The sequence below is a fragment of the Lolium rigidum genome, chromosome 1 (genome assembly GCF_022539505.1).
Source record: "Lolium rigidum isolate FL_2022 chromosome 1, APGP_CSIRO_Lrig_0.1, whole genome shotgun sequence".
Classification (NCBI taxonomy): Eukaryota; Viridiplantae; Streptophyta; class Magnoliopsida; order Poales; family Poaceae; genus Lolium; species Lolium rigidum.
Window position 1 is genome coordinate 105,626,435 of NC_061508.1, and position 13,048 is coordinate 105,639,482.

The 13,048-nt window shown below is 46.8% G+C and overlaps 1 protein-coding gene across 3 annotated transcripts; it reads right to left on the reverse strand.

The window, feature by feature from the left end:
- Positions 1-4,376: 4,376 nt before the first annotated feature.
- Positions 4,377-7,059, reverse strand: LOC124708756. Of its 3 annotated transcripts, none has more exons than XM_047240451.1 (5): positions 6,853-7,059; positions 5,349-6,169; positions 5,050-5,208; positions 4,591-4,855; positions 4,377-4,465 (listed from the first exon to the last, which is right to left on the reverse strand). In XM_047240451.1, the coding sequence occupies exons 1-5, from the start codon at positions 6,878-6,880 to the stop codon at positions 4,431-4,433; spliced, it is 1,308 nt and encodes a 435-aa protein (XP_047096407.1). In that variant the 5' UTR covers positions 6,881-7,059; the 3' UTR covers positions 4,377-4,430. The 3 variants fall into 3 exon arrangements, with proteins under 3 accessions (XP_047096407.1, XP_047096458.1, XP_047096523.1); XM_047240502.1 differs by lacking the exon at positions 6,853-7,059 and adding an exon at positions 6,677-6,704; XM_047240567.1 differs by lacking the exon at positions 6,853-7,059 and adding an exon at positions 6,386-6,405 and having other exon boundaries at positions 4,378-4,465.
- Positions 7,060-13,048: the final 5,989 nt, after the last annotated feature.

Genomic DNA, 13,048 nt, shown 5'->3' on the forward strand with positions numbered 1-13,048 from the left:
AGTGTGAATTGTATTGGAGGATGGAGGGAATATGTGTTGTAGTGGTCTGTTCTAGTGTGAACTGAAACAATGCTGTTTGTGTTTGTTTTCCTAGTTGTAAGTAGTATTCTTTAGAACCTTCTAGGTATAGGTAGAACTAAGTAGTGAAAACTCACGAGGCCATAAATGTCCTAACTTCTACTCCCTCCGGTCGGATTTAATCGACGCGGAGGGAGACCTGTTATGTATGTCATTAGACTGATGTGTGCGTCGATTAAATGTGTCCAGAGGTAGTAGCTATGAAGTCGGCCTATGTACCTACTACCATATCAATTAAATGAAATCTTGTGCTTTTAACTTAGATGTTGAATTATGTATTCATGTGTTGGACTAATATCTCAACGCTTTTCTACCTCAAGCAATATCTAGCCTACCCACCCTACCCCTAGAGCGATATCTAGCCTAGCATGTTGAAGTGGTTCCTTCATATTAAAGTAGTTGATTTAACATTTGTGTTGTACATGCTTGTAAGTTGCAACAACAAGGTGGAGTTGTTCCTCCACAAACCGTGTGTTGCTTCAAGTGGTACCAGAGCCTTGCTGATCCATTTCATTTTTCATGTTTCTTTAAGGAAGCTCCATCCAACAACGGAAGGGCCGAGAAAGAAAACTTACGCTGTAGTGCGTGAAGATCAAACACATTTAATGTGGCAAATTTAGCTATTTATCATCCATAACAAGCACTCTATAAAGAAGGCCAAGTTCTTAACAACCGGGGGGGGGTGATGAGGGCAATAGTGAAAATAAAGCAGAAATGAAATCCAGTATTAGCTTCTACACATTTTTATATTCTAGATAATTTGGTCTTTTAGTCGTAAAAAACTAGATTTCACTTTTAGAGAATCAAAACAAGGTGACTAAGAAACCAGACATGAAGATCTCGAGGCTTCTCGATGTTGCCGTGGAGAGCACCTCGCTCTCTCGTCCCCGACCACTGAGGACGCAGAGTTCGTCCCCGACCCCGGTGACGGAGCAAGGCCACCATTGGGCGGCCAAGTCGAGCGCGTGCAAGACCACCGTGCGAGAGCCCGCCACCCCCCATGCCACCGACCGCATGTTCCTGTGTATCCGACCATCCGCGACATAAAGGACGGCCCCGGCCCTGGTGATTGAGAACATGGACCTCTCGCGGAGCAAGGCCGCCCGAACCGCCGCCACAGTTGCGCGGCCAAGTCGAGCGTGTGCATGGCCGCCGTGCTAGCCCCCGTCACGCCTAAGCAGCCATCCCACCTGAACAAGAACATCCGAAGCACCTACCCGGCGGGAAGGTCGAGTACGCTCCACGCAAGACTGTTGTCCTGCCCACAGGATCCGGACGTGGAAGTGTTCGCCGAGCTCCTTTCATACGACGCGGGTGGGGCGGTCTCAGGGGACTCCCCAGGGTAAATATTGTTGGACATTGGCCGTGGGGGAGATGGAGATTCTGTGGACATAGAGATGCCGGGGAGAGGAAATTATGCAGGGGATATGGAGATATGGGAGAGAGGGAGGAAGAAGAGGAGGGGGACACGTTTGGTTTTAAGGTAGTGAGCCAACCTCAGAAAATACAAATGAAATACACAGAGTTAAAGATTGATACACCAAAATGTACAACCTAAATTTTGTGTTTGCGGTACAAATGTCAAACGGACTCCGTATGCACGTGATTTTTCTAAACATTTCAAACTTCCAAAGTAGGAGAAATAAAACATAAATAAAACATACCTGTCGCAAGTGACTTCACAATTCTCTTTCTTATGATGTGTTCTTTCAAAACTCAAAAGTAATAATATTAAAGCAAAGAGGTAAATGGCGATCCATTTCTCACGAATAAAATAAAAGGAAAAATATTTTTGTATCTGGGATGATTGGGTTTAAAGAAAAGAAAGGTTTGGCGAAAAAGCAAGATAAAGAAAACAAACGAAAAGAGAAACGAAAAATGAATGGAAAAGAAAAATGTTGGAACAAGTCCAACATGAGTATTTCAAAGCTCATGGAGTTGTAGTACAACCTCATTATTACATAAACAAAGTGATTAGGGAACAAATCCCTGAGCTTAGGCTTTTGCAAACTCTCTTGATGCTCCCTTCGGTGGTGGAGGATAGTCCTCCAAGTTCCATTTGCTGCTCCAATGGTTGAACTGGGACGCAAGGTTCGCTGGGAGTCCCGAAAGTTGATGGCGAGGTTTCTCATGTTCTGAATATTGCCTTCAAGCGTTTACATGTCCTCATATGTGGTGTAGGGGGTTTTGACAGCTCCTCCTCCTCCTTCTTCTTCATCCTCTCTTCTTCATGTATCTCTTGTTGGGGTAGATTTGCTTGAACCTGCGCATCATAATGCAAATGTCCATCCTCGATAGCAGATCATTAGGTACAAGAGTTGTGATCAAGTGATTGGCTCCAGGTATAGCAGAAAAATATCTACTTGCCTCTTCCTAACCATGCCACAAGCATTAAGGATAGCGAAACCGAGACAACGAACACCTACCAACATTTGCAAGTTATCTATGTTGATATGGAGTGCTCTAGCAAGGACAATGATCAGTCCTCCACAACAAGTCCTCCACAACAAATGGGACCACGTTTGTGATGATAAATTTTCTTGGTGATTTGTGACTTATAGCAGCGATTGGCTAGCGGGGCGGCAACACAGGAGGAGAAGAACAGAGTCTTATCTTTCAAGGTGAAAATCCAATGTCTTATCTTAATTATTTGTGCATGACAATGATTTTGTTGAAGGCATTGTTTTAAGAGCATAAATTTTCTCTATGATGATAACCTAAAATCTATGATCGGATGACAATGATGTTTATGCACTTTTTTCCTTCTGTGGGCATCGCTTTTGAAGAATTTGTACTCCGGGGTTATTTTGGAAATGGTTTGTGTTGCAGTTACAAAGAATTTGACTACTATAACCCGAGTGTCTGTTTTTTCTTCTTCTTTTTGTTCTAAGGCTGTGTGCATCCTAATATTTTTAGGATATTTTATTGTTGCAGAGGCTGGATTTAATGGTATACTCACGATATTAATATATTATTATCTCATTATTATTTCAATATTACATGCGTATGTAAATGTTCATGACGATATCAGAGAAAACAAGTTGGAAACTTTTGACCTTTTAGCTGGGTCATCGAGAGATTGGTACGTATGGGATGACGGTCTGTTAGGGTGTGTTCGGTTCGGGAATGGGGTGGAACGGAATGGAACCGTTCCGCACCCAGAGCTCGTTCCTGCGTTCGGTTGCAAACTGGAATGGAATGAAGTGGTTCCTCCAAATGGAATATTCCCTCTAGATCCGGAATGAAGTGGTTCCTCCGATTCAGCCGGACGAGGTGGAACAGGTGACTGTCACACGCTGATTAATTAAATTTAGCAATAATTAACCAAGTTTAGCAATAATTAATCAAGTTTAGTACTACTTAATCAAGTTTAGCAAATAATTAATCGAGTTTATAATAATTAATCGGGTGATTATCTCACCCGTTCCATTCCATTCTCATCCCATTCCAAAGTCGAACAAAAGGATGGAACCGTTCCGCGACAATTTTTTTTTTGTCCAAACCGAACACAGGGATAGAACGGTTCCATGCCAGTGGAATGAAATGGTTCCATTCCATTCCACCCCATCCCCAAACCGAACACACCCTTAGTTCCTTGCATCTTAAGGCTGCATGTCATTTTCATGTCACATCACCAGAATAATGCCAGTGCAAAGCTAATACGGTGTAGACAATTCACGCATAGTATGTATGTACACCACCAATACTATATGATAAGTTAATAACTCGCAACAAAGTATTAATAGATAGGTTTTGCGTACTATTAGTCACAGGTTCTCGGGAGTGGTGTTTTGGAACATGGAAGCATATGCTCCCTATATTTTAAAATGCATTTTACACGTATTTTAAATTTTAAAAAAATTGAAACAAAAAATCGCACGTACATATTCATGTGCTACGCGCTCATAAAGTTGTTTCACAAAAAATAAACTTACCATGTGACGTGTGTAAAAAGACAAAATTCAGTGCTTAAAACAATGCTTTTCACGGGTAAGTTTTCTCTTTTTACATAGGTTACAAAAAATATTATTTTTTCGTGAAACTTGACGCACACATATATTATGGAGATATACACGTAGATTTTTTTTTCAAATTTTTTCCACACTTTAAAATATGTTTTGTTGGTAGAGGGGGCATGTGCACCCGGGAGCCGAATTAAATTTCCGCAGGTTCTCCTTCTGCTATGACGAAATTTATACAACTCAGCTTCATACACTACTACTGCAGCACTGCACACGATCACTTACCGTGTAAGCTAACTATAATATTGTTTCATCTTCTTCAGGCATCACCACTTGCATAATTGTACTGCACCTCATTAATAGATAGATGCTCATCTGCTATTCTGCTATTCACATGTTTCTGGAGATCCATGCCGGTAAGCACCCTAGAAAAGAGAGATCAACTGTGGGTTCAAATGACATACACATTTGCAGTTCTGAGATTACTCACTGCAATATGAGTGATTGCAATGTCAGTGAAAAATATGGCTTAAATTTTAGATAAACTCACATTTGGCTGGGAAACTGAAGCAGAGGGATGGTGCAGGAGCCGGCTGCTGCGGCTCGGCCACGAGGATGTAGAACAGGCCCATAACGCCGGTGTGCTGGCGGTCGCTGCTGTAGTTGGACACGACGGTCAGCACCTCGCCGTCGCTGACCTTGATGGAGCCTGGTTTAGGGTAGCATGTCGACATGCCGACGATGTAGTTCGCCTCGTTCCCTGCCTCCTGCCCTGTACCGTAGGTCGGAAGAGATTCGCATAGAAGGTGTCCGTCCTGCAGTAAGTCGAATGTAACTCACAAGTTAGGCTTCGCTTTGCCAACCATTTTGACATCATATAGAGAAGGTCTCACTCAGATTATGTGCGTTTTCAGATCGGTAGTAGAGACTGTTCTCCCTTAAAATCACATTGAGCAGTGCATAAGCACAATAGGTAAGAGATTAGGATACTAATCCTGTAATCCATTACCTGGCCATACAAAGAAGAACCGCTTCCACCAGAGTGCTGGTGCGCAGCACCGAACACGATATCTCCCCCACGCGGTAAGACCGCTCTAGAAGTCTTAATATGGATGCAACAATCGTTGGCTCGGTTTACCGCGGTGCATTCCTCGACTTGATACTCGATCTGTACAATCAACGGCTTAAATCATAACCCAGCCTACTAGATATTTGAGGCGTTAACGATGTGCATTTGAAGTAAAATAGTAGTATGAGAGTTCTCAAAATTTGAACAGCTGACTGTTATGAGAAGTTTTACTTGCATACCTTGCAAGAATCAGTAGTTCCATCCAGCAGAGAGGTGTCGGTAACGTCAAATATGTAAATCTTGACAGGCACCACCGCATCAGTCCAGTCGAGCCACGTCACCTTGTACTGCAAGAACAGCTTCCGCGTCTCGCCATTGAACCCTTGTTTCACCTCACACTGCGTCTGATCATAGCAGCAATACAACCCACCTGTGTAGTTCTTCGGGATCGTGCGCCCAAACTCATCAACTGTAACGTTGTAGAAGTCACACCTGCACTCGGCGCAGCTAGGTTTGTCGACCACGCCCCTCGTGTCGATGGCATGAATGTTGAGCAACCATTTCTGCTCATAACCTTCAGGCGCCTTCTCCGGATTGCCAACTTCTATCCCGTAAGGATCAGGAACCCATGTGGCGGTGCGGCGGGTCTCGGAACCAAGGCCGAAGAACTGGCCTAGTGTGGAGCACACTCCATCATTCCCTCCAGGTACCGCCTTCGGAAGCTTTTCCGAATCGGCACTATGGCTGTTCTTCAAAGCATAGTATGGTTCCACCACCCAGTGATGCAGGTAAGTCTCATGGAGTGGGACAGAGACGCCGTTCTCATCGACAACCTCTGCATCAAAGCTCTTGATAGCAAGGTGACCTTGAGGGAAGTCCATGTCATAGTGGTACTTGTCTGAGACTGATCCAGGGGCCAGTAAGATTGGCGGAGAACGGAACGTCTTTGATTTCAATAGATGACCTTTTACATTATGGGCTTCAGAAGGTAGGGGATCAATAGCAAATAGGAGCGTAATGAGCAGCACAACAGGCACGGACATTTTCATCTTGTTACCAGCTGCAAAAGTCGACCATCTATCACAAGAATGAAATAGGATTGTCCAAAAAATAAGCTAACTAATATATGTAGACTATTTTGTACGGCTGTGTGCATCCTAACTATGCAGAGGCCGGATGTATTACGTCAAATTTTTTGAGTAATAAAGCGCCTTTTTTCGAAAATGTAGACTATTTTGTTATATAGTATTTGATTGGAAAAACTGAAAAAGAGAACCATTATTAGTAGCCACATGCTCATAGCTGAACCAAAATTATTCCATATCTTGTACGTGTGGTGTGAAATGTTGAAAAAGCTCCCAGGTACATCCATTGAATAGTAGCATGAAAGCAAAACTGAAACGTTCACTAAGCAAGTTGGGAAAGATAGCATGGACATGTGCAAAAAGTCCAAACTGTTGCATAAGATAACCATAATAAACAATTACATCAACTTCATAGATTACCTACATAAATACTACTACTATTATTATTATTCAAGTAAGCATCAGGATGACTTATTACATACACATAGGCGGCATAGCCGTTGAGTGGACTTTGGGTGGCTGCTTAATTTTCTTAAGCAAAATGATAAGAACCTTCTTCTATATGCAATGAAAAACACTGCTTTTTCGTCAAAAAAAAACGTATAGAACCAGAGAAGTTATGCTAAGAAGGGATCTAAGGACAATTTTTTTCCTGTACCGACGGATTGATTGAATGAAAGATACATCAGAGGCTGCACGCTGAGCAACCAATAATCCGCAGATCATAAATCAGAGGCTAATGATTTTGATGCACAAGATGCCGGGAGTTTCAATCTCCTTTTCGAAAAAATGCTATCCTGACGGATGACGGGCAGAGGGAGCAGAGCTAGCTAGGTGGGCAGAGGAAGAAGAGGAGGACGACGACGCGTAAAGGGGACTGACGACTGGGCGGAGGAGGAGAGGAGCCGTGCTGCCGTGGGAGTACAGTTCGTGTGGCCGATTTTATAGGCGTGCGGGATGGGCCGACGTGGCGTCGGCCGCTTACTGCAGTGCTTTGGGTTTCTGCTGCGCGGTAGTATGGAGTGTGATCTGAGGGTGAGTGCTAAAATGAAAAAAAACCTGTGTCGGGCGGCTCGGGCGAAAACCCTAGCGCCGCCGCCCCTTTCTCTCCCTCCTCCGGTCTCCGTCCTCCCTGCCACCACTGGTGCGCACATGCGGGGCAAAGCCTGTGATGCCCTGGGCGCCGGCAGGTCCCCCTCTTGCGTCGGGCACGCAGAGGAGGCGTTGGATCAGCGGCGGTGACCACCAGCCGGTAGCGGGGCTGCCCAGGGGTCAGCGTGATGGGGTCCAGGGCGGGATTCGGGGCGGTGGTTCTACGGCGCGTTACACCTGGCAGCCTTGGCGAGGGTTGCGGCGGCCGGGTGATGGATTGGCGATGCGGCTAGCGGCGGGGGTTACCCCGACGGCTGCAGATCCGGCATCCACGGAGGCGAGGTCGTGCTTGTTGGTGGCCGGTGGATCATCTGCGCCCCTCCCTCCCGGCGGCTCACGGTGGTGGCCTACTTCGGTGCTGGGGGTGGCGGCGGACAACTCGTTGACGGGTGTGTGGTTGGTGGAGGCCTCCTCTTTCGCCGATGAGGTCGATCGGCGGACGACGGCGTGGGGGCATGCCGATCTTCCTAATAAAGGTGTTTGTCCTAGGGTTCCTCTTGTGTGAAGATGCAGACCTTCCTCGGGCCGGTCCTTCTTGATCTGGCCGGAGTGGTGAGTTCCGGAAGGTTGCGCCGACGAATGTAAGAGTGCACCATATGCCTGGAATTTGCTAGATCGGGTGGTATTCGGTCTTCTGCACCCATGCTTTTATTCTGGCCGTTTGGTTCTGGAGGGAGCGGCGCGCAGCTTCGTTCTTTGTTGCCATCAGGAGACATTTTGATCCATGGTGAAGTTGGAGGCAGAGAATATCATGAAGCCTTGATTGGACGACTAGCAATGGAGGTTCGAGTCCTTACGTTGTTGAGGGCTTGCTTGGTGTTCTGGGTTTTGCAACAACAGTATGCAGGTGGGGCGGAAGCACAAGTGAAGTTCAGAGTGAGGGTAAAAATCCAAGGCGTGCCTTTAATTGGTTGGTCTGGCAATAGCCTTGTTCAAGGCATTGTTTTGAGAGCGGGGACTATCTTCAGGGTGAAGACCTAAGATTTTTGATCGGGCGACGACGACGCTTGTGCATTGTTCCCTTCTTGGACGTGTCGCTTTTGGAGAGCATGGAGTTCATGTGTTTTCTTGGTGGATGTATTGTTGCTGCTAGGGCTGGAATACCGTAGGCTTTTATTTTCTTAGCTTCTTTTTCTTTACTTGTTGTGAGCTGGAGGCTCCGTCGTGCGCGGCCTCCAGATCGAGTGTCGCCCCTCTGGCGATGATCGCGCGGTCCAGGTGTTGCCACTGTTAGATGTATATATTTGTCTATTGTAGTTTCCCCATATGTTAGGGGGTTTTCTGCATATGTGCACCTGTACATGTACTATATATTGTGGCCTTTGGCCCCCTGGTAATACAACACGCATATTCCTTAACATGGTATCAGAGCCAAAAATTGATTCTCTAGTCTAGTACGTGTTCCTCCGGCCGCTTCTCTGTCCCTGGCCGCTGTCCGCCGGAATCCGCCCCGGCCTCTCCGTTCTCCGTTCTCGGCCGCTTCTCCGTCCCCGGCCCGCCCGATCCGCCTGCTCCCGCGCCGATCCGCTCTTCGCGCCGCGCCGATCCGCTTCGTTTCGCTCTTCGCGTCGCGCCGATCCGCTCCGGGAGAGCCCGCGCGTGGTGCGATCTGCGCGCGCTCCCACGATCCGCGCGGCCGCGATCTGCACGCCTGCCAGGCCCGCGCCACTACAAGAAAAGTTCTGATACACAACGTCTCAAAATCGTCCGCTAAGGGGTATTTTTCGTCGCCTATGGGCCTAACCCGACGATATGGGTTCTGTTGTGGAAACTGCGTCAGGCAAAGTCCTACGACGATTTTTTCGGTCCGTCGCGCTTGGGCGCCCTTCCGCCACGGAAAATCGGACCGTTGCCCAAGTGTTTCCGGAGCCCGTTGATCGCCGACGCCATGCAACCGACACGTGGCCGGACGCCGTTAGCCGGCGCTTAACGGCGTTAACCGGCCGAAACCCCGTGGTAGATGGTAGGCCCACACGAGGCACCGCCACGTCTTAAGCGGCCGGCCCATTAAGTTTGCGGGCCGGGCCAGCTGACTTAGTTTGACCGGTCAACTATATAGCCGGGCTCGGTCCATTAGTTACGTGGGCCGGGCCTAACCCCTAAGGTTGACTGGTCAAACCTTTAATGGCCGGCCCACTAAGCATGTGGGCCGGGCCGAATGCACTCGTTTGACCGGTCAACAGGCAAAAGGGCCGGCCCACAAGACATGTGGGACCCACTTTCCTGTTATCGGGCCGACCCATTTACAAAGTGGGGTCCACATTAAAGCAACTGGGCCGGCCCAAGAAGTTAGTGGGCCGGCCCAATTAGCATGTGGGTCCCACTTTCTTGCTATCGGGCCGGCCCATTTAGTACGTGGGGTCCACATTAGATCAAATGGGCTGGCCCAACAAGCCAGTGGGCCGGGCCAAAAGCACCGGTGGGTCCCACTTTCCAGTTAAAGGGCCGGCCCATTTAGTGTGTGGGGTCCACCATATAGCAAGTGGGCCGGCCCAACAAGATAGTGGGCCGGGCCATAAACACAGGTGGGTCCCACTTTCCTGCTAAAGGGCCGGCCCATTTAGTATGTGGGGTCCACCATATAGCAAGTGGGCCGGCCCAACACGATAGTGGGCCGGGCCAAAAACACTGGTAGGTCCCACTTTCTTCTTAAAGGGCCGGCCCATTTAGTATGTGGGGTCCACTATATAGCAAGTGGGCCGGCCCAACAAGATAGTGGGCCGGGCCAAAACACTGGTGGGTCCCACTTTCGTCTTAAAGGGCCGGCCCATTTAGTATGTGGGGTCCACCACAAAAGCAATTGGGCCGGCCCAACTAGGTAGTGGGCCGGCCCGAGAGAGGGCGGGGTCCACCTTAAAGCAAGTGGGCCGGCCCAATTAGAGTGTGGGGTCCACGATGAATCAAATGGGCTGGCCCAATAAGTAAGTGGGCCACTCGTTTAGTTGCTCGTTTATATGCCGGCGTAAAAGGCGCTTTAGGATTTTGCGGGTCGGCACGTATGTGATTTCGCTTAATTGGGCCATTTAAGGGATGGGAATTCGTGATTTAGATACCGAGAATATTTACGCAGCATTGATTTACGTCGGATAGCCTCACTTACCACAAGCACCAAAGAAAAAATGCGCGAAAGAACTATAAAAACTAACTAAATATTACATCAGTCCGCAAGGCTTTGAAAAAATATTACAGAACCCGGAGAAATTGAATGGTAATTAAACCTAGCAATACAATGAAGCGATCCGAGCAATCTTTTAAGTTGTCCATGCAAGCACCTATATCCGAAACAAAGACATTACAAGTTAAGACAAGCAACAATGGAAACGCAAAGACACCGCAATATTGTTTGCCAAAGAATTTGGAACTCATCATTTCGTCGTTATAACAAGATCATTGTAATGCGCACAATAAGCAAACAAAGAGTGCATGCCGCATACCAACAGACCAATATAACAGAGCATGTTAGAATGAAACAGCAGACTTACTACTGCCGAGTCCCATGCAAACCAACATGTTCGGGAGTACAAAATTGGCATGAACAACATAGTAGCAGGCTATAAATTTTGTAACAACGATCGAGCAAGATGAAGTTATGATGGCTACATCTACAGAAAGCGAGGAATGTAAACCAAAAATAAAGTTACGATGGCAAAAGCTAAAGAGGAGGGAATGTGAACCAACATGTGCCAAGTGCAATTACTTAATTTTGGCCGTGAACTAAATAATACTCCTGAACTTATAGTGAAGGGGATGCAAATCAAGATGTTTCGGGATATAAACTTGTAATGAGCAACACATAGAGGATAGTTAATGCTGGAGCTTAGGATGGACCGGATACAAAATATAGTGGGATCACCTGTGAACTTGTATAAGAGGGAATGCAAACCAATATGTTCAGCTTTCCATATGTGAGCGTCATGCCAAGTCGGAGAAACAAGTCAATAATGCAGACTTTTGAAGAACAAGATGGCACGCAAAATTATTATCTAGTAGTATGACAAGTTTATTTGTACTACAGGCTAGATAGCAGAGTGATAGCATTCCAAACTAAGTCCTTACTTTGTTAGCTTACAATGAACTAGATACAAAACAATGGCATCACCTGTAGTACAGGGAATGCAAGCCAACATGTTCATGGAGTAAAAAATTGGCACAAACAACATAGTAGCGGGCCATAATTTTTGTAACAACGACTGAGCAAGATAAAGTTATGATGGCTAGATCTACGGAGCGAGGGAATGTAAACCAAATATAGAAGTTACGATGCCAAAAGCTATAGAGCAGGGAATGCGAACCAACATGTGCAATTACTTAAAATTGGCCATGAACTAAATAATAGCAGGATGTTACTATAATACCTATAATTTTTGTAACAACGACCGAGCAAGATAGAAGTTATGATGGCTACATCTACAGAGCAGGGAATGCAAACCAAAATGTTCAATCGCTTAAAGTTAGCAATGAAGTAGAAAATAGCAACGTGTTACGGTCATAGCTAGGAATGAACTAAAAGAGCTTCATACAAACAAGTATCCGAACCCGAACATGGCGCTAAAACAAGGGACTTACATTAGGAGAAGCACTCGATACGCCTCCGACGTATCGATAATTTCTTATGTTCCATGCCATATTATTGATGATACCTACATGTTTTATGCACACTTTATGTCATATTCGTGCATTTTCCGGAACTAACCTATTAACAAGATGCCGAAGTGCCGGTTCTCGTTTTCTCGCTGTTTTTGGTTTCGGAAATCCTAGTAACGAAATATTCTCGGAATTGGACGAAACGAAGACCCGAGTGCCTATTTTTCCACGGAGCTTCCGGAAGACCGAAGAACACACGAAGTGGGGCCACGAGGTGGCCGGACCATAGGGCGGCGCGGCCCGGTCTTGGCCGCGCCGACCTATGGTGTGGGCCCCTCGTCCGGCCCCCGACTCTGCCCTTCCGCCTACTTAAAGCCTCCGTCGCGAAACCCCGATGCGAAAAACCACGATACGGAAAACCTTACCGAGACGCCGCCGCCGCCGATCCCATCTCGGGGGATTCAGGAGATCTCCTCCGGCACCCGCCGGAGAGGGGATTCATCTCCCGGAGGACTCTACACCGCCATGGTCGCCTCCGGAGTGATGAGTGAGTAGTTCACCCCTGGACTATGGGTCCATAGCAGTAGCTAGATGGTTGTCTTCTCCTCATTGTGCTTCATTGTTGGATCTTGTGAGCTGCCTAACATGATCAAGATCATCTATCCGTAATTCTATATGTTGTGTTTGTCGGGATCCGATGGATAGAGAATACCATGTCATGTTAATTATCAAGTTATTATACATGTGTTGTTTATGATCTTGCATGCTCTCCGTTTCTAGTAGAGGCTCGGCCAAGTTTTTACTTTTAACTCCAAGAGGGAGTACTTATGCTCGATAGTGGGTTCATGCCCGCATTGACACCGGGACGATGATAGAAAGTTCTAAGGTTGTGTTGTGCTGTTGCCACTAGGGATAAAACATTGGCGCTATGTCCGAGGATGTAGTTGTTGATTACATTACGCACCATACTTAATGCAATTGTCTCGTTGCTTTGCAACTTAATACCGGAGGGGGTTCGGATGATAACTCGAAGGTGGACTTTTTAGGCATAGATGCGATTGGATGGCGGTCTATGTACTTTGTCGTAATGCCCAATTAAATCTCACTATACTTATCAT

Coding starts and splice junctions, on each gene's coding strand:
- LOC124708756 (XM_047240451.1), bottom strand. CDS start 6,880: ATGTATCTTTCATTCAATCAATCCGTCG. Junction 5,209..5,348: donor GAACTACTGATTCTTGCAAG/GTATGCAAGTAA, acceptor TTGATTGTACAG/ATCGAGTATCAAGTCGAGGA. Junction 4,466..4,590: donor CTTCAGTTTCCCAGCCAAAT/GTGAGTTTATCT, acceptor TCTCTTTTCTAG/GGTGCTTACCGGCATGGATC.